At 39.0% G+C, this 23923-nt stretch overlaps 1 protein-coding gene across 4 annotated transcripts in view; it reads left to right on the top strand.

Annotated features, from left to right (window-relative positions):
* The window catches only part of LOC128020138 (collagen alpha-1(XVIII) chain), a 75398-nt gene extending 59610 nt beyond the window's left edge, over positions 1-15788 (top strand). For 3 of the 4 annotated variants that reach the window (XM_052606783.1, XM_052606780.1, XM_052606782.1), the window contains 35 exons: positions 134-160; positions 842-1039; positions 1363-1389; positions 1620-1682; positions 1803-1889; positions 1990-2037; positions 2817-2954; positions 3156-3218; positions 3800-3844; positions 4762-4893; positions 4977-5045; positions 5128-5154; positions 5253-5351; positions 5454-5489; positions 5593-5682; positions 5763-5792; positions 5923-5958; positions 8067-8126; positions 8214-8291; positions 8573-8608; positions 8726-8779; positions 8879-8950; positions 9037-9102; positions 9240-9270; positions 10248-10301; positions 10487-10521; positions 10613-10735; positions 10821-10974; positions 11073-11137; positions 11225-11353; positions 12054-12086; positions 12180-12488; positions 12575-12772; positions 13232-13347; positions 13660-15788. In XM_052606783.1, the coding sequence (XP_052462743.1) occupies positions 134-160; positions 842-1039; positions 1363-1389; positions 1620-1682; positions 1803-1889; positions 1990-2037; positions 2817-2954; positions 3156-3218; positions 3800-3844; positions 4762-4893; positions 4977-5045; positions 5128-5154; positions 5253-5351; positions 5454-5489; positions 5593-5682; positions 5763-5792; positions 5923-5958; positions 8067-8126; positions 8214-8291; positions 8573-8608; positions 8726-8779; positions 8879-8950; positions 9037-9102; positions 9240-9270; positions 10248-10301; positions 10487-10521; positions 10613-10735; positions 10821-10974; positions 11073-11137; positions 11225-11353; positions 12054-12086; positions 12180-12488; positions 12575-12772; positions 13232-13347; positions 13660-13873 (3042 nt within the window). In that variant the 3' untranslated portion in view covers positions 13874-15788. The remainder of the gene's footprint in view (positions 1-133; positions 161-841; positions 1040-1362; positions 1390-1619; positions 1683-1802; positions 1890-1989; positions 2038-2816; positions 2955-3155; positions 3219-3799; positions 3845-4761; positions 4894-4976; positions 5046-5127; positions 5155-5252; positions 5352-5453; positions 5490-5592; positions 5683-5762; positions 5793-5922; positions 5959-8066; positions 8127-8213; positions 8292-8572; positions 8609-8725; positions 8780-8878; positions 8951-9036; positions 9103-9239; positions 9271-10247; positions 10302-10486; positions 10522-10612; positions 10736-10820; positions 10975-11072; positions 11138-11224; positions 11354-12053; positions 12087-12179; positions 12489-12574; positions 12773-13231; positions 13348-13659) is intronic. The other variant, XM_052606781.1, reaches the window with a different exon arrangement.
* The last annotated feature ends 8135 nt before the right edge of the window (positions 15789-23923 follow it).

The raw sequence follows: 23923 nt of genomic DNA, 5'->3' as shown, positions 1-23923 counted from the left end.
GTTACATTGAAGTTTTATGTCCTTCAAATCCAGCGTAATGCGTGAAGTCAATGATGGGGAGCTTGAATGTTCAGCCATCTGTTAGAGTGCGGAGAGTGGCAGACAGGTCAATCATTTTTGTCTGTTTTCACAGGGGGACGCAGGAGAGAAAGGACTGAAGGTTTGTTCTGATGCTTCTACAATGCCATAACTGTGACAACATACAGTATTTTGCACCAGTTAAATGTGAATTAAAGGAATAGTTCATGCCAAAATTAAAATGCCGTAATCATTTACCCTCATATCATTATTTATTTTCTTGTAAAATGCAAATTATATTGTGTTCTTAAATTATTATGCGTAGGCAGCTGATGATCTCCCTAATGTCTCTTTTAGTGTTTCATCATTTTTGGTGAACTCTCCCTTTGGAAGTAAATATTATTTTCCTCTTTTTAAGCATATTGGTTTATTGACATTAATGAAGCTTTTTCTCAGGCCTGTTCGCAACAAGAACAATAACTAGAACGATGACTATATTAGTGTCCACATTAAAACAAGACAACATTCGGTTTATAATAAACACATGCTGAAGTTTTGTCATCTGCCACTTTAAATTGCTTGAGGTCTTTAGCAGGGTGGATTCTGACTGACTTTCAATGTTTTTATCATTAATCAAGTGGGGGAAAAAATCATTGTGAAAGTGATTCCACTGATATTGTTCGTCTGTGCCGTTTAGTAGTGTGCACTCTATTCTTTTACATTTTGAACGATTTTTAAAACTGTACTGTTATCATTATAGTTATCATCCTTGGTGTAAAACGTCTTTACTTATGCTCATATCTTTCCTGCGTTTTGGTTTCAGGGTAGTTCTGGTTTTGGTTATCCTGGATCAAAGGGTGACCGTGGCCCTCCTGGTCCTCCAGGGCCTCCTGGACCCCCAGGGCCCAGTGCAGAGGTAGAAGTGAGGGGAGATGGGTCCGTTATGCAGAAGGTGACAGGACCAAGAGGACCACCTGGACCACCAGGACCGCCTGGCCCTGCTGGAGCTGAAGGGGAGCCGGTGAGTAGATCACAGTGAAAGGAATGGTTCAGTTACTGGCTCTATTTTCTGTTAGCCAATGCATTTCCATTTAAAAGAAACAGCATCTCACCATAACTGTATGTGTCATAAGTGGTCTTGCATTTGCAGCTGACATGTTAGAACAGTAATAGATCCCTATGGTGTTCCACATCACAAGCAGAGAGTATGGTGTTAATACAGGATTATGTGTTAGATATGCATCCTTGCAAAACCAAAGGAACATTGTGTTCCTGCCCTTGAGACTATGCATAATGCATTGGTCATATCTGAACAGAGCTAATATTTTATCCTCTCCTTTATAGGGTGACCCTGGTGAAGATGGAAAAGCTGTAAGTAATGCATTTCATAAAACTGAATAAAATAGACCTGGGTCAAGTACATTTTCCGTATTTTTCCTTTTTCAATCTGAAATTCTACCTGCTTGTGTATTTGGTGGGAACCGTTTGATTTTGCTAAACAAAATGGGAAGAAAAGTCTGGATGTAGTTGTAATTTCGTGCGTTTGTGTTTGCATCCATATGTTTCATGTGCAAATGCATAAGACTCTGTTTTTGTAACAGGGCCAAGTTGGACCTCCAGGTTTTCCAGGAACTCCTGGGAGTCCTGGACCCAAAGGAGAGAAAGTAAGTATTGTTGATGTCCATTATCGTAGCTTATTATGACTGTGCACCATTTAGAAATGCATTGCGAATGCCTTTTACAGTATGCCAGTTCAACTTTTTGTACTCATGTTTTAATTTTAGGGAGAGCGAGGTGAAAGTCAGCCAGGACCTCGAGGTCCTCCAGGGCTTCCAGGCCCACCGGGACCCCCATCTCGCTCTGATAGGCCTGTGAGTTCATTTATTAATCAACGGTTTTTGTGACTGCTTTCCTTTAAAAAAAAAAAAAAAAAAAATGTTTCATAATCTTTCCTCTGTATTCATTTTATAGACATTTGTGGACATGGAGGGTTCTGGATTTGATCTGGACAGTGTGCGGGTATGTCCTATGTGCACTATATTAACTAATAGGATTAATTCGGATCAACAGCTAGAAATATCCATTTTTGGAATGATACATGGCATTCATTGCTGATAATCTTCAATTTACTTCATATACACTAATGTTTAAAAGTTTGGGATTGGTAAGGTTTTTTTGTGTCTATGAAACAAGTCTCTTTTGCTCACCAAGGCTGCATTTATTTGATTAAAAATACGGTAAAAACGGAAATATTGTGAAATATTACAAATTAAAATAATTGTTTCCAAAGTTGAATATATTTTAAAAATTCCTATAATTACTTGTAGCAGACACTGAATGAAGCAAAATTTTGTAGTTTTGTTTGTAATTCTTAAATTTCCTGTTTATAAAAGCTTGCGGTTCTTAGTACCGTATTTTTCTGACTATAAGTCACACCTGAGTATAAGTCGCATCAGTCCAAAAATACGTCATGACTAGGAAAAAAAAAATGTGTATATAAGTCGCATCGGGCCATAAGTCTCATTTATTAAGAACCAGGAACCAAGAGAAAACATTACCGTCTACAGCCGTGAGAGGGCGCTCTATATTGCTCAGTGTAGACTACAGGAGCAGTTAGCAGCATCTCTGGCAGCATAGAGTGCCCTCTGGCGGCAGTAGACGGTAATGTTTTCTCTTGGTTCATTTCTCCTGGTTCATGTCAAAAGTCGCACCTGACTATAAGTTGCAGGACCAGCCAAACTATGAAAAAAAGTGTGACTTATAGTCTGGAAATATGGTAACTTTTTATTTGTTTTTAGGCAATGCCTGGTTTGCCTGGCCTACCTGGTCCTGCTGGTCCCCCTGGCCTCCCTGGTCCCCCTGGCCCTGGGTCTTCAGGCTCTGGTGGTTTTGGGCCTCCAGGTCCTCCTGGGCAAAATGGAGCTCCAGGTCAACCGGTAAGTCTAAGGAGACATGGTCCATGTGTATAAAATTTGTTTGGTAATGTTGTGTTGGAATAAAGCGTTATTAATCAGAAACGTGGCCATGTGGGTAAAGTGTGTGTGCACTATTTCTCCCTGTCATTTTGTGTCTTGTTAAAGTCATAAAAATTAAAAAATAAATAAATAAATGTAAAAAAGGATGTTATTTTTTAATAGGGACTTCCAGGTTTACCAGGGGCTGATGGAAAACCAGGCTTAACAGGCCCTAAAGGAGAGAAGGTAAGAAGTCCAGTCTCTTCTAATAAAACCTGTTGTGATTTATAAACCTGGAAAAACCTTAAAAAGTTACTCTAAACATTTAATTATCTAAATGTAGCTTTTTGTGAATGCTCGTAGAGAGTAAACATGCTTTCAAGCCAGTGTGATGACTTTATTTTGTCTTTGAAAATTAAGCATACATTTGAAATCCAATATTTCACTTGACATCAGGGCTTCCTGTATTAATTTAAGTTCCTGGGATAAAATATTTATTGCTGGGCTCAGTGAGTGGGCAATAGCATACGGTAGAGGACATTGGTGGGAACCTCTCGTCACAGTCTGGCATACAAATATAAATCCAGTCTGGCAGTCTCTATAAAATGATTTCTAAAACATTCTTATGCTGTCATCACAAACGACTGAAAAGGTCATGGAAAAGTCATGGCAATCCATTGGCAAAAAAAGTGTAGGAGCACGGTCCATACATACAGTAGATAGCTATGCTGGTCCTTTAATGGCTATGGACTTGCATAATTCAGCTCTGTTGAGATTCTTGTAATGGTAGCTATCTTTAGACACTAGACTGATTTTGTGCTCCACAGGGTGATGCCGGTGAGCTGGGCCTACCTGGACCTGTGGGAGAGAAGGTCAGTTTGTGTAATGTGTGCACCTTATGAGAAACCTCTGAAACACTTGTGCATAGTTTGCACATGTTACCTAGACTTGAAAAACTATCATTAAAATGAAAATTATATATGATTGAATCAATAAACCATTTTTAATGAAAATTATTTAGAGATATACTTTTCCAACTAGTCTTTCCATAATAAGGTTTTATTGAAAGTTAGTGTACTTGTTTATAAAGCATATATAAGATAATATATATTTTTTGATAATAGACTTTTATTTTCCAATAAAGCTCTTTTTTTTTCAAACCATACAAAAAAAAAAAAACAAATGCTGTAAAATATACATAAAAATGAGTGATTTCAATCCAAGTCTCTTTAAAATGTAATTTCCATCACTGTCATTTCCAGCACAGAATGCTTTCAAACACACTGCACACTTTGAGATGTAGTGGAAATGACAGTTGTTCATTATTAAAAGGGCCCATTGTTGAAGAAAAAAGGAAGAATCATGTTGATGTATTGTGTCACATCTAGTTAGGACACAGTGTGGAATTCTGCTTCAGAAAACATCTCTTTCTGAAACAGTCAAACCCACTCAGGGTTCTTTTATGTTTCTGTCTCTGTAGCAAAACTCCTACTTTCCCAGCTATCTTTATGATCTTCTCTCCTACTCTGCCTCATCCTTCTCCTCTAAAGCTGCAGGGTGGCAGGTAGCAGGTCTTGAGTGTTGCAATCGATTTTCTTCACAGACATTTCAGCCTTCTACTCTATAGTTCTAATACCTGAAATGTAACATTATATTATTTTACTGATGGTAGTTTGGACTCTTTGTGACATTGCTTTGTAGATTCATTGTCTGAATGGCAAACTAATGTTTTGCTCTTGGTATCTTGAAAACCTTGTTCAATTATTTATCTTTCTCCTTGACTTTAAAGGGTGCCAAAGGTTCTTCTGGTTCCCCCGGCCTTCCTGGAGAGGGTGGACTTGCTGGTCTTCCAGGACCAATGGGACCTGTTGGGCCACCAGGGCCACCTGGTCCTCCTGGCCCAAGATATCATGTTGGTTTTGTAAGTATTAATCAATTATACTTAATATTTCACTGTCTTGTAGGGAAAAATGCAAAAGTATTGAGTTCTTTGTATGTGTTCAGGATGATATGGAGGGTTCTGGTGTTCACTTCAGTTCAGTCCCTGGAGTAAGAGGACCAGTAGGAATCCAGGTTTGTTTGTTTTTATGCTCTGCTTTCATTTTCTCTTGTTTATCTTTAGAAGTTAATTGGCTGCAATCCTATTTAATTTCAGGGACCTCCTGGTGTCCCAGGACCACAAGTAAGACTTCATTTATTTGTTCAAATGAGATTTCTATACCAAATATAAAATGTTCGTATCAAACCCTTTTTCTATTTTATTTATATCTTGTTTCTCAGGGTACACCTGGTGTCCCAGGAATTCCTGGTGAGAAAGGCAGTGAGGGACCTCAGGGAAATGATGGCCAACCTGGTTTGGATGGATTTCCTGGACCGCAGGTGCGTTTCATTTTAATAAAACTCTTAGGTGCAAATTTACTAAACAGCCCCTCCGATGTGAAGTACTTCAGTCTGAGATCAGCGTTTTGCATTTTCCCACAGGGACCAAAGGGCAACAAGGGAGACAGAGGTGACCGGGTGAGTTGACTTTTGGTTTTGAAGTGGTTTTGTGGAATACCTGGGACTTGTGAAATCACTAAAGACCTATTTAATCATTGTTAAATGTGATCATCTTTTTTAGGGTGAACCTGGTCGAGATGGAGCTGGACTTCTAGGTCCACCCGGCCCCCCTGGACCACCTGGACAAATTATTTATCGTTATTATGAAAATGTAATTCTTCATATTTATATTGATTTTTTGCTTATAATAGTCCATATTCTTATTAAGTTGTTTGTCATTTTTCTGTACAGAATGATGAAACTGGAGGAGCAAGGCCTCAGGTATGAAAATTCTACTTCTGATAGTCTTTTTTTAGTATGGCAGAGGGCATTAATACAGACTGAAATACAGACCTTGTTGTTTTTTGTTGTTTTTTTTGTAAAAGTGATATATCGTTTGTGTGATTTTCAGGGTGGGGCTGGTATTCCTGGTCAAGCAGGATTCCCAGTTAGTACTGCATAACTTAATTTGTTAGCCCAACCAACTTTTTTGATTAAAACAACCTTAGATATTTATACTGTGTATTCTAGAAGTAATTAATAATGCCACAAGGCAGGAGAGACTGTGATTTTTAACATGGGTAAATAGTTTCTTAAGCCTGATGCAAATCACAGAAGTCCCTTAAAGGGTTAGTTCACCCAAAAATGAAAATGATGTCATTAATGACTCACCCTCATGTCGTTCCAAACCCAAGACCTCCGTTCATCTTCGGAACACAGTTTAAGATATTTTAGATTTATTCCGAGAGCTTTCTGTCCCTCCATTAAAAACGTACAGTATATTGTCCATGTCCAGAAAGGTAATAAAAACATCTTTAAAGAGCCAGTAAGATGAAAATTCTAAGCTTCCTATCACTGTTTATAAGTCATGTACGATAGGTTTAAATCCATCCAAGGTTAAAAAACATTTTCATTTTGTCAAAATATCATTTTAAAATTACCTCAATTCTCAGAGATCCCCAAACGGTTTCCTTAAACCCCACCTTTCGGTAGCATACTGTGTTCTGATTGGTCAACTGACATAGTCAGTTTTGATTGGTTGTTCCGCACACAACTTCACGGTAAACAATGCGTTAGCATCTTTTTGGGGTGAATTATGTCTTATTCCTCTCACCGCGAAGCAAACAGTAAAATAAAAAACTTGAACAGTCTCGCTGTTTTTTCTTCTGTGTGGGTGTATTCAAGCCGCGCACTTCATTTTGAATCTGAATAGCGCGTTCAGCGCGTGGGCGTGGTCACATTAGATATAATGAAGGGAGACGTGAAAAACGGACATTGCGTTGTTTTCATATGGATTACTTTATCACAGAATATCTGTTAGCAGCACTTATTTAGTTTTAAAGAAGACATGTCAAGCTTTCTATAGATATCTCTCTCATGTCTCTTCGTTGAGTATTCACGGAGTGGGGGTGGGGCAGGTCAGAGTTCCGTTTCTCCCAAGACAATAGGCGGAGATTATTATGCAAAGTGTTCTAGTGACGTACATAGAGATGGGCAAAATATTTGAAATCTATAACGACTCGTTTCAGTGATTCAGAGTCGACTCCTTACTTTAGAAGCCAATAACTTTATAAATCATGTACTTTTTGGTTTAATTACTTTGCACATTGTTTACACTGATGGACAGCTACATCATACACTGTAATACAGGTAATTTTTCCCATCTGTGTGGCTCTTTAAAGTAGTCCATGTGACATCAGAGGGTCAGTTAGAATTTGTTGAAGCATTGAAAATACATTTTGGTCCAACAATAACAAAAACTATGACTTTATTCAGCATTGTATTCTCTTCCGGGTCTGTTTATATCCGCTTTCATGATTCCGCAGTGACGCTTCAGTCTGTGTACTGTTTGAGTAAATGAATTACTCCGGGATATTGGTTTATTTTGACTCCGAGGGAGTGTCGGCCATGTAAAAAAAAGTTAACAGCTTAAGTCATTTGTGGATTTATGCTTATTGGAGACGTGAACCATTTCAAACGATTCAGTTCGATTTGGTGAATTGGTTAAACCGGTTCGCTAAGAAGAACCGGTTAAATGAAATGATTCGTTCGCGAACCGGACATCACTACACTGCTCACAACAGACGCGGAAGAGAAGACAATGCTGAATAAAGTCATAATTTTTTTTATTTTTGGTCCAAAATGTATTTTCGATGCTTCAACAGATTCTAACTGACCCTCTGATGTCACATGGACTACTTTGATGATGTTTTTATTACCTTTCTGGACATGGACAGTATACTGTACATACATTTCCAATGGAGGGACAGAAAGCGCTCGGACTAAATCTATAATATCTTCAACTGTTCTGAAGATGGACGGAGGTCTTACGGGTTCGCAACAACATGAGGGCGAGTCATTAATGACATAATTTACATTTTTGGGTGAACTAACCCTTTAACCATGTAATGTTCGGTTAATAGTTACATTTGAAATTAAAATAATTATCCATTACATATACATATATATTTACAATTATAAATTAATTAATCTAAACTTTATAGTTGGAATTATGTTTTATAATCCATCTTAAACTCCATCTACTTTTCCAATCAGGGCCCAGTAGGACCAAAGGGTGACCAAGGAGATCCTGGATCACCAGGCTACGGCATTAAGGTTTGTAAGCCAAAACCAACAGACAAAGCTTGATATGAAGTGTTTAAAAACCTCAAATTCACTGCTGTAACATCATTTCATTTGCAGGGTGAGAAAGGAGAACCTGGACTTATTCTTGGAGCTGATGGAAACCCATTTTACCTTGGTGGAGTGATAGGCCAAAAGGTATTGTGTTATTTTGTTTTATATAATACATTTTTATGCATTTTATTTCATTTAATTTTTGGATGGAATGTTAATTGGATATTGAAGTGTTCAGGAAAAACAGTTTCGTTCAATATGACTTTTGGACACTATTAGTAAATAATTCCCATATTTTGTGTTTCTTCATATTTTTAATGACTTAACTAACATTCAGAAATGAGGAAAATACTAAAGATTAAATAGATGTACAAATTTTTTAGTACCATATATCAAAATTAATTTATTTTTTTTTCTCTCTGTAGGGTGAGAGTGGGCTTCCTGGACCAGTCGGACCTCCTGTATGTTTTTATTACTTAAATTCAATTTTTAAGTTAAAAGTTAAAGGGAACAAAAAGTGTCATGCCTCTATTTGGAACATTCTCAGCAACATCTAAGTCATATCTCATTTTATTCAGGGTCCAGCTGGACCTCCTGGTTTGAAAGGTGAATTTGGAATGCCAGGCAGACCCGTAAGTATGAAAATTAAACTTTCATCAACAGACAATATTCCTTGACAGACAACAGCATATTTTACTGATTGTGACTTTCATTTCACTATATGCCTATAGGGTCGGCCAGGTATAAATGGATACAAAGGAGAGAAGGGAGAGTCAGGGTCAGGCTCTGGATATGGCTACCCAGTAAGTACACCACAAGCTCTTGAATTTGAAAATAAATGAAGTTTGTTCATTCAGATATGGATTGCTTATTTTTGTGTCTTTTCAAGGGTCCCCCTGGTCCCCCAGGACCCCCTGGTCCCCCTGGACCTGCTGTGCCCTTGGACAGATTTGGTGTAAGTGCTTTTTGAGTCAGATAACCTATAATCTATGCATGAATCATTGCGGAATGAGCTCCGTGTGTTGGCTATGTTAAACTGAAGTGATCATGATTGCAACAGCAATGATTTGCAATCTCCTTTTTCCATTTCAGAGATATGAAGATTATTCGAGACAGTATCCAGGTAGGTTATTGCAGTAATTCCTGTCACAGCAGATAATCAAAAGATATTGTGTCACAAGGTCCTTAAAGTCAACGTGAAATCAAAATGTGCTCCGTTTACATGTTAAAGTACTTTCGTGATCTTACTGTACATGTTTTAACTGTGCATGTTTTCAACAAAAAAAATAAAAATAAATAAAAGACAAAAAAAACCTTCTGCCTCTTAAAGGGTAAATCGGGTGCAAAATTCACACACATAAATGTGTCTTAGAAGTGTGTGGTCACAACTGCCCTGCAATGATAAAAAAAAATATTTTTTGATCCTCAAAAAACCTAAACAGTCTCAATTATCAAGCTGTTTAATTTTGGCCCCACCCACAACCGGACTATATCAGCATTTTCCCGCCCTCAGCCAGTTGTATGCTGTCTGCCATTTTCTCCATGCTCGAGCAGCTGTAGCGACATTGTCTTGAAAGCACTGCAGGTGTTTTATACTTGGATGTAAAAGTGAACATGAGTCTTTATTTTCTCCTGACATCAGAGCCACTGAGGGACACAGTGGAATAGTTTTGTTTTTGATGTAAGCTCATTATCGTTTAAAAAGACATTGACCGAAACGGGTCGCTGTGAACAGAGCTGTTTTTGACAAGGTAAAAAGGGGGTGTTTTTTGTGACCACTGAGAAATTTTAACCAAAGTGTGTTGTAGACATTTCATGAATACCCTAAAGAATCATACCAACTTGTGGAAAATGGGCATCCATTGTCCCCTTTAAACAGTTTTTCTTTAGTGCTGATTTAACAAACTTGGTCCAACTACTTCCCAATGGAAAAAATTAAGTCCCAACCTATATTTTTTCCCTGTACATAACTTGTTTTGCTCAAAACAATTAACATTACAGAAATGGATCAAAAACTGCATTTCGTGTGAATTTTAATATGTAGAATGTGTTCAGCAAATTTTTACATCTTTGAACAATGCGTTGTCTTGTTTTCTTAAGCTATGAAAGGAGAGAAAGGAGACCAGGGTTCTCCTGGAGTTCCAGGGTCGCCAGGTAAAATTTACCACTGTTGCTGTTTCTAGACACTCGGGCTGATAGCAGGAGGCAATAACAGGGCTGTCCCAGCCTCTGTAAATTTAGTTGCTGAAGTACCCTGACTTAGTAGCTTGACATAATTATTAACTCATTGTAAAGGGTATTGTGGTATTTAATGTATTAATGCAGTATTTTTTCCACAGGTTTTTCCTCTAACATTGATATCTATGCCCTCAAGGTATGTGATTCACTAAATATGTAAATTAGTCTTTGATGAAACAATTTGATTATGATTTCAAGAACACAAAACATGGCACCCATTTCCTTAGAATGAGATGAAGGGGGAGCAGGGGGAGCCCGGTCTTAAAGGAGAGAAAGGAGAGCCAGGAGGAGGATTTTATGACCCTCATTTTGGAGCTGTACAGGGACCACCAGGAAACCCTGGACCTCCTGTAAGAATTATTGGCAGTTTCTGGACATAACCCAATTGAGTTGTTGACTATATATAGATGGTCTTATATAAGATATATTTTCTAGGGACCTAAAGGAGACTCAATCAGAGGTCCCCCTGGACCACAGGGTCCACCAGGATCACCTGGTGTTGGTTATGATGGTCGTCCAGGAAACCAAGGACCTCCTGGACCCCCTGGACCTCCAGGGTCACCATCATTGCCAGGAGCCTACAGGCCACGTAAGAAAAAATAAGTACAATTATTAACACACTTACTTTAGAATATTTTTGAGGAACTTCTATAACAGACAGCGTTGTATGATTTGTGTTTGTTTCAGAACTCAGTATTCCCGGACCTCCAGGTCCCCCGGGGCCTCCTGGAGTTCCTGGCACTGGATCTGGAGTGAGTGGGACGTTCATGGCGTGTACATGATTACATACCTGACACTTTCTACTTTAATCATGCCCATATTTTTAAATGTTTAAGCAGGTGACTTTCCTGAGGTCTTATGACATAATGATGGCTACGGCACGCAGACAGTCTGAAGGTGCTTTGATTTACATTTTGGACAGAAACGATCTCTACCTCAGAGTTCGGGATGGTGTCAGACAAGTGATGGTATGGTGCTTAAACACTCATTTTGTTTAAACCTTTTCATTTGTTGTAAAATAGTATAAAAATGCATTTCATACATAAAATTACTTTAATAACAATTTTTACAATGTTTACATAAAAAAGTCTGCCAAATCAAAGTTAGTGTTGTATAACCAACAAACAGGTTTTTGTCATGTGACAAGTAAACCATTAAAACAGGAAATGGTATTGCAATTGTAATGATTATCATAAATATGGCATGGCATGGTAGGATTTGTTCTGTTTGTCATGATATGACCAAAAAAAAAAATAATAATAATTATAATAATTATAAAAATAATAAATAAATAAATAAAATCAATGAAAAATGTGTTTGACAACATTTCGAAAAGTAATATTATTATTATATTCTTTTTTATTTAGAAAATAGTTATTTTAGCACACTCAAAAGTACTCCAGGTGTAATAAAATGTTACCTTTTTTTTTTTTTTTTGTCACACCACTTGCCATAGTTAGAGCGGTTAAATCAAAATGATGCCTATGTTAACATATAGGTTTTTCCAGACATAGAAAATCAACATGAATGCATATTTCTAGGAACATGGTGGATGCGATTTAAACTAGATTTTTATTTTTATGAATTTTTATTTGTCATTGACTCATTTTAAGGAAAACATTACAATATAAGGGTTTATTTATTTATTTATTTTCCTTTTGTTTGCAGCTTGGAGATTATAACCCCTTCTACGGAGAGCTGGTAAGCAGTGTGAATAAAGCTCTTTTTTATGTTTAAATAGTGGATGCATATCAATTCCTGAAGGTATGACTAGCTCGTTGGCTCTTCCTCCAGGACAATGAAGTGGCAGCGGTCCAGCCGCCCCCTGTTGTTCACTATTCCCAAGACCACACAGCTGACAATGGAGCAGAACAGATTTCTCCACCGCACCAGCCGATCGAGTTTCCGAGGAGGGAGCCAGAGAATAGAAACCCCAATCCACCAGACTCCCGTTACCCAGATCCACGATACCCACCCTACACCGAACCCATACAACCACACAGACACCCCGTTCAACCTGAGAGGAACCCCAGCACTCCAGCCCGCCGCCCTAGCCCTCCTGTCAATCAACCAGAGGGCCACATCCACACTTCTGGACCAGGGGTTAGTTCAGTCAACTTCATCACAACATTTGCAAAGAACCCCTGTGTTAATTTACTTTTTTGACACCATTTTAATTTTCTGTACAGTTGCATCTTATCGCCCTGAATTCTCCACAAGTGGGCAACATGAGAGGCATTCGTGGGGCAGACTTCCTGTGCTTCCAGCAGGCTCGGGCCGTGGGCCTGAAGGGAACGTTCAGAGCCTTCCTGTCTTCCAAACTTCAAGATCTCTATAGTATCGTCCGCAGATCTGACAGAGAGACGTTACCGATTGTTAACTTCAAGGTGTGTAGCAGTGTTTTTTTTTTTTTTTTTTTAGATACTATTGTAGTTTTTGTTAATTTAAAAAAATTAATTGAAACTGAATCAAAATAAGAAATATTGCCTTGGAAACTTGCTGAAATAAGTGTATGTTTTTTATATATTTCATTTTATTTCAGTTACCATTTATTTTATTTTATCAATCATTTTATTTAAAAATATATATATATTTCTGGGGAACTTCCCATCCCATTTATTTATTTTATTATTATTATTATTATTATTTCTTTTTTCTTTTCTTTTTTCATATTCATTTACTCTTGCCAAATGATCTATGTTGGTAGATGAGTATTCATTTGATCTTTTGGATCATTTTGTCAATTCCTCAACATTTTCTCCTCAAGACTAAACTTACCCAGTGAACGCACTTAGTGATCTTGGTTGTTTCTTGTCTTTTCATGGCATTAATATTCTCCTCTGCAGGATCAAGTCCTTTTCAGAAGCTGGGAGTCTCTCTTCAGTGACTCAGAGAGCAGGATGAAGGACAGTGCTCCTATCTACTCATTTGATGGCAGAGATGTCCTGCGGGACAGTGCCTGGTGAGTGCCAGTGGCTTTGGCTGATCCTGTGAACCCTTCAAACAGCGTCCTGTCACTTTTCATTTTTCTTATTAAAAATAAAAACGCTCAGAGTACTTGAGCTAGAGATGAATCTATGTAATTGTAGCTGTATAGTACCTAGTAAACAAAATGTAGTTTACCAGTGAATGGATTAAAAAGCTGTGCATCCTGATCCCACAGTCAGGCAATGCAATTTGACTTTGCAATTTTGGAAAGTCTTCCAGGTTTTGAATGCAGTCTGAGTCTGATCTTAAACCATCTAAAATTCATTTTTTTCCCTCTATCCTTTAGGCCAGAGAAGATGATCTGGCATGGTTCTGATGGCAGGGGTCACAGGCAGACGGATAACTACTGTGAGACGTGGAGGGCCGGAGACCGTGCGGTGACAGGCTTGGCCTCGTCTCTGCAGGCTGGCCAACTCCTCCAGCAGACCTCCAGCAGCTGCTCCAGTTCCTACATCGTGCTGTGTATCGAGAACAGCTACATGACACAATCCAAGAAATAAAGCCATGCTAAAGAGCCTTTGAACACTCAACACAACCGTTTATACAGGCCCAGTATCGCTTCAGCAGTATCCTGTATCTAACGAAAAAATAGAAAATTATAAAAATATTAAAAAAGAACTGAGTCTGCCTTAAGGAGAAGTTGCGAGTCATCTGTTCCCTCACTGTAACGCCAAAGAGGCAGGTTGAATGTGGAGGTGTTTGCTCTCTCTCAGGGCATTGGCACATATTTTTCAGGTGGTTAAACCAGAAAAGTGAGGCCTACCAAGGCAGTGTTTCAAAATTTATCCATATAGAATTTTGTATATGAATTGTTTGTTGTCTGTTTTTTTTTTTTTTTTGAAGATGTGTTAATTGGTATATTTAACCAATTTTAGCTATTTTTTTTCCACTTATTTGTCTGTACCGTTTCCATTTTCATTCAAGGTTTGTTAAATAACCTGACATCTTAGTTTTCGGATTCGAAAAGAGAAAATATTTATTTAGCAATAAAGTAAGCTAAAATATGATTTGAAACTGCAAACCATACTTTTTTTTCTATTTTAGTGAGCACTTTTACATACTTCCACAGTTAAAAGTGCAAGTGCTAAAAATGGTCATGTTCTCAAAAAACTCAACAGTTGGCAAAAATATGATTTGAATAATTCAATAATTATCCCTTGAAAGACTTTTCATAAAAAAAAAATATATATTTTTTTTTTAAATACTTCTGTTGCATCTATGGGATCACTGTGTGTTTCTATTGTGATTAATGTGAAATTTCATATGGCCATTCTTCTTCGTGTCATTGTTTTACACTTCTGGTTGATTCCAGAAGTTTTGATAAAGCACAGTGACTGATTTAAAGCTGCAGTAGGTAACTTTTGTAAAAATATATTTTTTACATATTTGTTAAACCTTTCATTATGTCCTGACAGTAGAATATGAGACAGATAATCTGTGAAAGAAATCAAGCTCCTCTGGCTCCTCCCAGTGGTTCTATTGCCATTTGCAGAAAGTCATCCGCTCCCGGTAAAAAACAACCAATCAGAGCTGCGGTCCGTAACTTTGTTTGTGTTCAAAATGTAGAAAAATGTATATAATAAGTGAGTACACTATGAATCCATTTTCCAAACCGTGTTTTTTGCTTGTCCTGAATCACTTGGGTGCACCTATAATAAGTGTTTATATTCAGACTATTTTAGATTGCTTCGGGGATACCGCGGCGGAGTAACCCAGTACCTTTGTGATTCTTCATAGACATAAACAGAGAGAAGTAGTTCCGGCTACGATGTTCTTCCGCAAGACGCAAGCAGTTCTGTTTATTAACCGCTAGAGCGTCAAAAGTTCCCTACCGCAGCTTTAAGTAAAGAGAGGAAGCTGCAAGATTTTTGCAACAAATATTAATGTAAAAAATTATTTTATGCAAAAATAGTAGTTACATGTCCTTTTATTCATTGGACATTTCAGAGGCTTTGGTTGCATTTGGTGCTTTTCACTGATGAAACAGCTGCTGACAGTGTTGTTTGGGAGAGACCGTTGTGTTTTGATTTGAACTTTTGATCTTATATCCATTCGGAATTTCAGACACTTAATCCACTGTAGTGCTACTGATGAATTCAGTACAACCCTGTGAGCTTTTTGTCTTTTTTTTTTTTTTTGTCTTTTTTTTTTTTTTAAAGCAGTATGTGCTGTACCTTGTCTTAGAGGCTCTGAATAAATTTAGTTTTTGTTTGCCACAATAATTCAGGCAATAGTTCTTGTTTATCAAAATCTATTTCCTTAAAACCTGATCTGTCTATACTCTGTTGGCCATTAATGCACAATATTAACATATCAGATACCATGCACAAGCCATTTCATACCATGAATGTGTTTACTGTTCACTGCCTGATTACTTAAAAAAAATAAAATAAAGATACATTTTTCCTTCCACAAGTACAATATGTATTTTTGACTTTAAATTCATAAAGGCTGTAACCCATTGTTTTCATTTGTAAGAATAATTTTTCTACTCCCTAATTTGATTTTTAAAACCCCGTAATTGTTATTTGTCATTATTTACTGACGTGATATATACATAAAAAATATATTTCGAAGAACTCATTGTCAGGTTGAGATTAAGTGACTTTTGGTATACAGAAAATCCTTACTTCTAGTTCACATAAAAGCCACCTTTGATCAGCATAATTGCCCTTCCTTCTCAATGGTTGGAAGTGTAAACTATGCGATTCTGCTAAATGCTGTTTAAGCACTGACATACTCTCAGGCAAATGTCTTCTGTGCACCTACTGTATGGCAAAGGGCCCCAAAGTCCTGATTCATGCATGTCTCTAAATTGCACAGTATGCCCCTTTGATGACATTGCAATCCCTCCTCAGTGCCTACTGCACTGATTCTCTGTCCGCCTGAAGGGTTTTACGGCCTGTTCAATAGGATTTAGCGATGTGGCCTTGAGAGGGCCTCAAGGCACAAATCAGAGACTGCTGACAGCGAGCTGGTGAAGCAGCCCTTCTGTATCTCAGGACTTAAAGGTCCTCTGCAAGCATTTCAATGCAGGGGGACCAAGCCTGTAATATAACCCATGGGCATTTTAGAAAGTTGATTAATTGAAATTAAGCAAAATGGTGTGCCAAAAAATGAATAAAATGCTATGGCTGTTCAGACGGAGTATGGATCATCACAGTGCAGGATGACAGCAGGAACTCTGCAGGAGTTCAGCGAGATGACTGTCTTTATGATTAACTGTTGTTGTTTTTGTTGTGATCTGCACTGAAACAAAAGACAACAAAGTTTTTATTCTTAAGTAAAATTCCTTACTTTGGGATAGTTCGCCCAAAAATGAAAATAGCCTAATAAAGGCCTCCTGAATACAATCAATGCGTTTTGTAAGAAAAATATCCATTTGTCCTACGTCATCTGCTGGAACATGACTCTCTCGTGTGCATGTGTAAGAAGCTAGAGATTAAGGTTTATAAAGTTTAAAATCTTGACATTTTTCTTACAAAATGTATAGATTCGCTTCAGGAGACCTTTATAATCCTCGGTTTAACACACATTTCAATGTCAAAAAAAAATAAAATAAAAAAAATACACTTCTCTGTAAGTGTGATTTATTGATGTTGACTCGAGAACCATTTGGACAGATTAATTAAGAAAAGTAAACGAATAATTAAATAACAATAAAACCTGTTCATTAAAAAGATTCTATTCTAAAGAGCAATTCGTTCACGAGTCACGCCTGTTTCAAACATCGCTGTCGGTGGTTAAATACGATGTTGATGATGGATATTGTTTTACTTTTTCTCGCTCCCTTCAGTCTTTACATTGCCTTTAATATACATTAACAATATATTTTTTTTAGAATAGTTTTTTTCCCCCCTATTAATCTATTCTATTAATGTATTATCTATTATTATGTGTTAGTCAGTTTTGGTATTATTTGTATTAATTAATATGTAACCCTGAACCTCAAAACCGGTCTTAAGTGTCAATTTGAAACTGAGATTTATACATCATATGAATTTTTGGCCAAGATACAACCATTTGAAAATCTGGAATCTGGGTGCAAAAAAGATCTAAATAAAATTGCGTTTGAAGTTGTCCAAATGAATTCTGCAATGCAAATTACCAATCAAAAATTAAGTGTGATATATTTACGGTAGGAAATGTAAAAAATATCTTCATGGAACCTGATTTATACTTAATATCCTAATGATTTTTGGCATAAAAGAAAAATCAATAATTTTGGCTATTGCTAAAAATTACGATATTGCGATAATTTTTGCTATTGCTAAAAATATACCCCAGTGACTTAAGACTTATGGTTTTGTGGTCCAGGGTCACATATATGGTTACCTGATCATAAGTGATGAAGCAGCTGGTTCCTCTCTCTATTGTCAGGTTGGTTAAATTTCAGTATCTTTAAGATTGAAATGTCCAAGTGTGTTGTTTTCAAATACGTAAATCCAAACTTGTATGTATGTATGCATAAGTATTTACGGGCATTGTATAATTGCATTTTCTCCAGTATCCTTTCCTAAGGTATAGAACTATACAGAAAAGTGAAAGGTAAATACTTGATTAGAAAGTGAAAACTAGTTTCCACAGTTCAAAAATCAAAACAAAAACAAACAAACAAATAACTAAATTAATTGACTCTACTATTGTTCTAAAATGTTTAAAATTTCTTAGCAAATAAAATAATAATAGCCTATAAAAATGCTCATGCTTTTACTTATAGTACAGTCAATACAGTACTCCTAAATGTATGCCTTCATTTTCAATTTTTTGTAATCAGCTTTTTATACTGACCCCCCCAAAAAGGGGTGACAGATCCAAAAAAGCTTGTTGCACCCCTGTCGAGTGATATAGTATCCACATAAGCCTTTGTGACTGCAAACAAGGGGAACAATCTGCAGCTGACTGCAATCTCTAGCACTGGCACAGGAAGTCTAAATTTAGCAGCAAGTAAGTAATAACAAAGCGCATCCAAATGGTGTACAGACGGTAATGATACGAGAGCGGGACAAGATGCTGGTCTTAATTACATTGGTAGCGGAGGCAAAGCCATGTCTGTTAGACGTGCTGTGTTTATGCTGTCTTTGTGAGTCACTGAAATGAAGATGCTGTGCCGCTGAGCGCTGTTGGTTTTATGGAGGTGGTTTATGCTGGTGCTTCATTTACTATCTTGCACTCTCGTCTTTGCATTTTTGCCAAAACTGTCAATGAGATGCAGCTTAAATGAGACGTCACAAGAATGGCTCTGGAAATATGATAGCCCTTATTACTCAAAATTGTATTGAGTAAAATATTGCCTTATTTGTTACACTAACAATGAAATCCCATTCATTGCAATCTACTGACTTTCAAGTTACTAAACCTATGAGCAAGGTCCAAAATATGCCTCACTCATGCACCAGTGGGTGTTAATTGAGACAATTTACGATCCATAAATATTTTACTGACCATGAAAATTTATTTTAGATAAAGCATTAAAGTAGTCATATCATTAGGAATGACATTTGTAGGAATCATCTTTTGAGATAAGAGTAGAAACATACTGTAACATATGTGCGTTTATCTAATGTTTGCTTTTGTCAAAACATCTCTAGGTTACGCATTTAACCATGGTTCCTCGAGGGAACGAGACGCTACGTGGAAAAAGCTATGGAGAATGCGTTTAGCTTAAGCGACTCTGAATATCATGTGTAATCTGTCTCATGGAAGAGTTTGACGTCATGGACGGGGTGATGTAAGCGACCAGCAAGCTAAAAAAGCACATGCTGCACAGCTGGCATCAGCTGCGAGTACCAGCAAGTGCCGGCAGGGGTTCCGGGGGTATGCCATCGAGATGCAACGTCTTGTTCCCTTGAGGAACCATGGTTACATGTGTAACCTATAGATGTTCCTCTTCCTCTAGTGTGTATCCGAAGAGCACAGCTTAGGACAAGAAAACAGAAGCGTCTGGAGAAACTGGCATATCTAGGCCATAAAACCTTGCAAATATGGAGGGCATGGACCACCCTGCAGCGTTGCTGATGTCCAGCATGGACGCACCTGCTAAGAAGGCCTTGGAGGCCACCATACCCCATGTAGACTGAGCCTTGGCTCCCAACAGTGGGTGAAGATTATCCAACAGCTAAGAATCTGCTTAGATGCAGGAAAGCCCCTTTTGGGGGGACTGTAGCACACTAGCAATTGGTCCGATTTTCTCCACAGGGCAGCTCTGTGGACGTATGTGTCCAGCGCTCGAGCTGGATGCATACAATTAGCTTCTTCTGGTCAGACTCCCGGAAGGGAGGAGGGCAGAAGGCCTGCAGCACTATCGGTTGTGGTGTGACAGAGGGAACTTTAGGAACACAACCCGCTCGAGGGTATAGAAGTGCTCTGGCCATGCCAATACGGGGCTGTACTGGAGGCCTCAGCCTCAGTGCACATGGAGGAAACGTGTAACTAGGGGGTGAATTATCGTGCCCTGCACCTGTGAGAGTAGGTCTGTCCTGATCGGTATCTCCCACGGAGAGCCGTCAAGGAGTGAGACAAGATCTGAGAACCATACTCGGCCCGGCCAGACTTGGGCTACTAACAACAGACGGACCCCGTCTAGGCGTACTCTCGCCAGAACTCCCGTGAGCAGAGCAATAAGGGGAAGTGCGTACAGATGAAGCCTCGGCCAGGTCTGTACCATAGCGTCCAGTCCATTGCAATGTCTCACAAAGATTCTCCATATCTGCTTCACCACCTTGGGGTGAAGCTTCCATTCCCCGGGCCTCGGCCCCTGCCTTGACAGTATGTCTGCTCCCACATTTAACTTCCCAGGAATATACACTGCTCTGAGTGAGAGGAGTTTGTCCTGGGACCACACAAGGATCTGTTGCACCAGCAACAAGTGGCGTGAACGCAGACCTTCCTGGTGGTTGATATAGGAGACCACCGATGTGTTGTCAGTGCGTACCAACACATGGTGACCCCTCAGGTCTGGGAGGAAGTATTTTAGTGCTTGATATATGGCTAGCATCTCTAGACAGGTGATATGCCATGTCAGATCTCAATGTCGTACCACCATGTGCTCTGATTGAGCTAGAATCAACCAATCGTTGATATAGTTTCGTATACGGGGTGAGAGTGCAAGGCCGAATGTAAGAACTTAATATCGGTATGCTTTGCCCCCGAAAGCGAACCTCAGAAACTTCCTGTGTTCTGGAAGAATGGAGACATGGAAGTATGCATCTATGAGATCTGTCATGACAAACCAGTCCTCAGACCTGATTTGTGATACAACATGTGATTTAACTAAAGTAGATCTATGATCGGATAACCCCCCCTCGTTCTTTTGTACTTGTGAAATACCGGCTGTTAAGACCCGGATCCCTGTCTTGAGGAGGGACCACCTCAATGGCCTCCTCTCTAATAGGGTATTCACTTCTTGTTCTGTAACCAGAGCCTGCTCGGGTCTGACCAATGTCGGAATAACCCAGTTGAATTTCAGTGGTAAGAGCCCAACTGAATGCGATAGCCTTATTGCCATATGCAGGACCCATTGAGATACATTTGGCAGTCATTCAAATGCTGCTAATACTCCAATGCAGCTAAATCAGTGCCTGAAGTAGAACACCCTTCCCGGCAGCCGAGCTAGCTGTTTTAGAGACCCCCAAAGGGGTAGCGAGCCTCTCAGCACCGCTACGCTCACGGGCAGAAGAAACAGAGCAGCGCTCACTGGAAACCGCTGCGCCCTGGTGCTCTGGCAGGGTTGGCAGATCAATTTCCTGAGGGCACTGAGGAGAGATGGGCACAGTGTAATGCGTGTAAACACCACTCTACCCCAGTAGGGCCGCCCTCTGCAGTCATGACCGACACATGTTAGGACTTCTTAGCCAAGGACCTCCCAGCCGGAACTACGTCCCTCAGATCCGCCTTAGGCTGGGAAACCCTTAGGCAGGGAAGTGGGGGGCAACGCTCTGATTCTGCACCTCCCTATACGAGGAGGCGATACACTGAGAGGGCTACTCCCACCCAGCAGCCCTTCCAGTATATATAACTTCTCAAAGTGAGATAAATGTCATTATATTAATTTAATGAATTTAATGCAATCAAACAATCAGACGAGTAAACACAGTCTGGCTTGTGATATAATTAATATCGGAAGTGATATATCAGACTTCTCATTGTCAGGTAAACAGTAAATTTAAATCCTCAGAATGCGCCACTCCGCCTCTGCGAAAGCAGGACCAACACCACGAGGAACGCTAGCAAAGACTCCCTCTCGATGAGAGCCGTCCAGGATCGAATTGTCCACACTGGCTCGTACCAGTGCATGCAGTCCCTCAAGAGCCAAAACAGCGTGCTTCAATCCCAGGCAGACAGCGCACAGACTGTGTGTATCCCCACTCGTGATGTAGCGAGGGCAGGGAGGAACACACAACCTGAAACGCGATCTGGATTCGCCTTTCAGATGTCTCCCCTTAGCTTTGCTCTTTGACTATTGCTTACTCTTTGAGGAGCTAATAGTGACCAACAACAATAAATAAGACTGACAAGACATAATTACATGCACACACAGAGCGCTTGCTGAAAGACACGAACTGATGCCAGCTGCGCGGCATGTGCTTTTATAGCTTCCTGGTCACTTACGTCACCCCGCCCTTGATGTCACGATCTTCCATGAGACAGATTACACATAATATTCAGAGTTGCTCACGCTAAACACGTACCCCATAGCATTTTCGGTGAAGCTCAAGTTCCTGAAGCGGAACTACCCGTTTTGGTTTTGGGTAGGTGGTACGTTATTTTTAAAAGTGTTAGAGCATTAATCTTTTAGAGCCACTCACCAGACATTTCATTTCTGAACTGCCACGATATGTACAAAAATAGACAATGAAATATATCCAAATTCATGTTCCTCTGTTTGGGTAAAACCGAACGTGCTTTTAACGCAACCACTGGATATTTTTCTTTGAAAGTGTCGCAAAAGAACAATCAATTTAACATCAGTTTGCAGAAATGTCGCCAAAGGCACGTTTTTCCAAAGAGCCTGTGTTAGATTTAAACCATTCATATGATGCCATTCTTAGAAACAGGCCAATAACCAATTATTTCGCTTTATTTTAAACAACAAAACCGCTATTTAGTTCTGTTTGATGTCCCCATGTTTGTTTTTATTGTCAGTCACTGTTTAAAGACATCAAACCCCAGTTTAATGATATCCACTTATAAGTGCCATGTTATAAATCCTCTTGCCTAAGCGGTTCCCATCTCCCCTGCTAAGCATGACATTTAAAGCATGACTGTACTCCAGAATTAATGAATATTTGATGAGATATATTTCTGAATTTGTAGACTAAGGCAGTGGTATGCCATGCTTTCAAAACCCCATTGTTGTAAATGCGTTTATAATGACACAGATCTGTGTCTCAGACTAAATGTAAATCACTGGGGCAGTATGTGCGATGACAGACTCTATATTCAGGCTGAATTAATACTATTTTTATATATTGTGATTGCGGATATTTACGCATCAAGCCATACATAAGCTATTAAATCTCTTGTACATCAATGGATTTTTGTCTAAATCTCTGGTACTGCCGGCACAGGGGGGCAATGGTCTTGGCAGGTTTAGTGGTGGAAGTTAAGTGCTTTTTTCCCCTCACTTCTGTCTTCTTAGACCTGAGTTAACTTGTATCTTTCACTCTCACAGCTCTCCACACACCAGTATCTCTGTAGCTGGAAACATATCCGATGTGACATCTCCTCCTGTTGCTCATGCATTTTTTATGGGACCTCCTCTCCCACCCAGTCCTCTTGGAGGAAGCCCTGTGTGCCACAGTCTATAGCACATTTCATTGTCGCTGTCAACTCCATGCTTAAGCTGCTTTACTTGTAAATACTGATCCTCTGATGAATGTGTGAACACCTGTCGAATCATCATAGGTTTGTGCTTGCTCATGTTATGAATATCAGCCCATGTTATGATGCATGTTATCAATAGGTGCATCGATTTCACCACTGCACAAGAGTCACTGAGCAGAAGTGCATACTCTTCTGAGGGGCTGAGGGGGTTTGGGATCTCTGACCCTGACATAATGCATGATTACTGGGACGTCAGCAGAAACGGGTGCTAAGAGAAGTTTCACCACTTTGAACAACACCTTGTCATCCTGAAAGATAGAGGTGCCTTGCTTGTGGTTGTTAAAATGACATTATTATATCTCTGTCCCCACACTGGTCCTTCCTGCTGTGAAGGGAATAGTGCTGGCCGATGTGCTTTTCATTCGTCATTTTAACAGTTCACCATTGATCATTTCTCAAGCCAAGACCTGAGCCAGAGTATTGATCTGGAAAACAGAAGAAAAAAGAAAACTGTGGTTCAGTTTTGAGTTCAATGGAAAATCATACTGAGTAAGTGGACAGAATATGGCCAGGGTATAGTAATTGTACTTTTATTATGCCTATATGGTAATATTATTTGTGGTTGATAGTGTTCAATATAGTTTCTTTGTTATTGGCATGTTTTCTCATTAAGTAGGCCTATGCATATATTAAGGTACTGTGAAACATAAATGCTAGCGATTGTT

This window comes from Carassius gibelio, chromosome A9, assembly GCF_023724105.1.
Source record: "Carassius gibelio isolate Cgi1373 ecotype wild population from Czech Republic chromosome A9, carGib1.2-hapl.c, whole genome shotgun sequence".
Classification (NCBI taxonomy): domain Eukaryota; kingdom Metazoa; phylum Chordata; class Actinopteri; order Cypriniformes; family Cyprinidae; genus Carassius; species Carassius gibelio.
The sequence above is the reverse complement of the archived record's forward strand: the minus strand, read 5'-3'. Positions and strand labels throughout refer to the sequence as shown.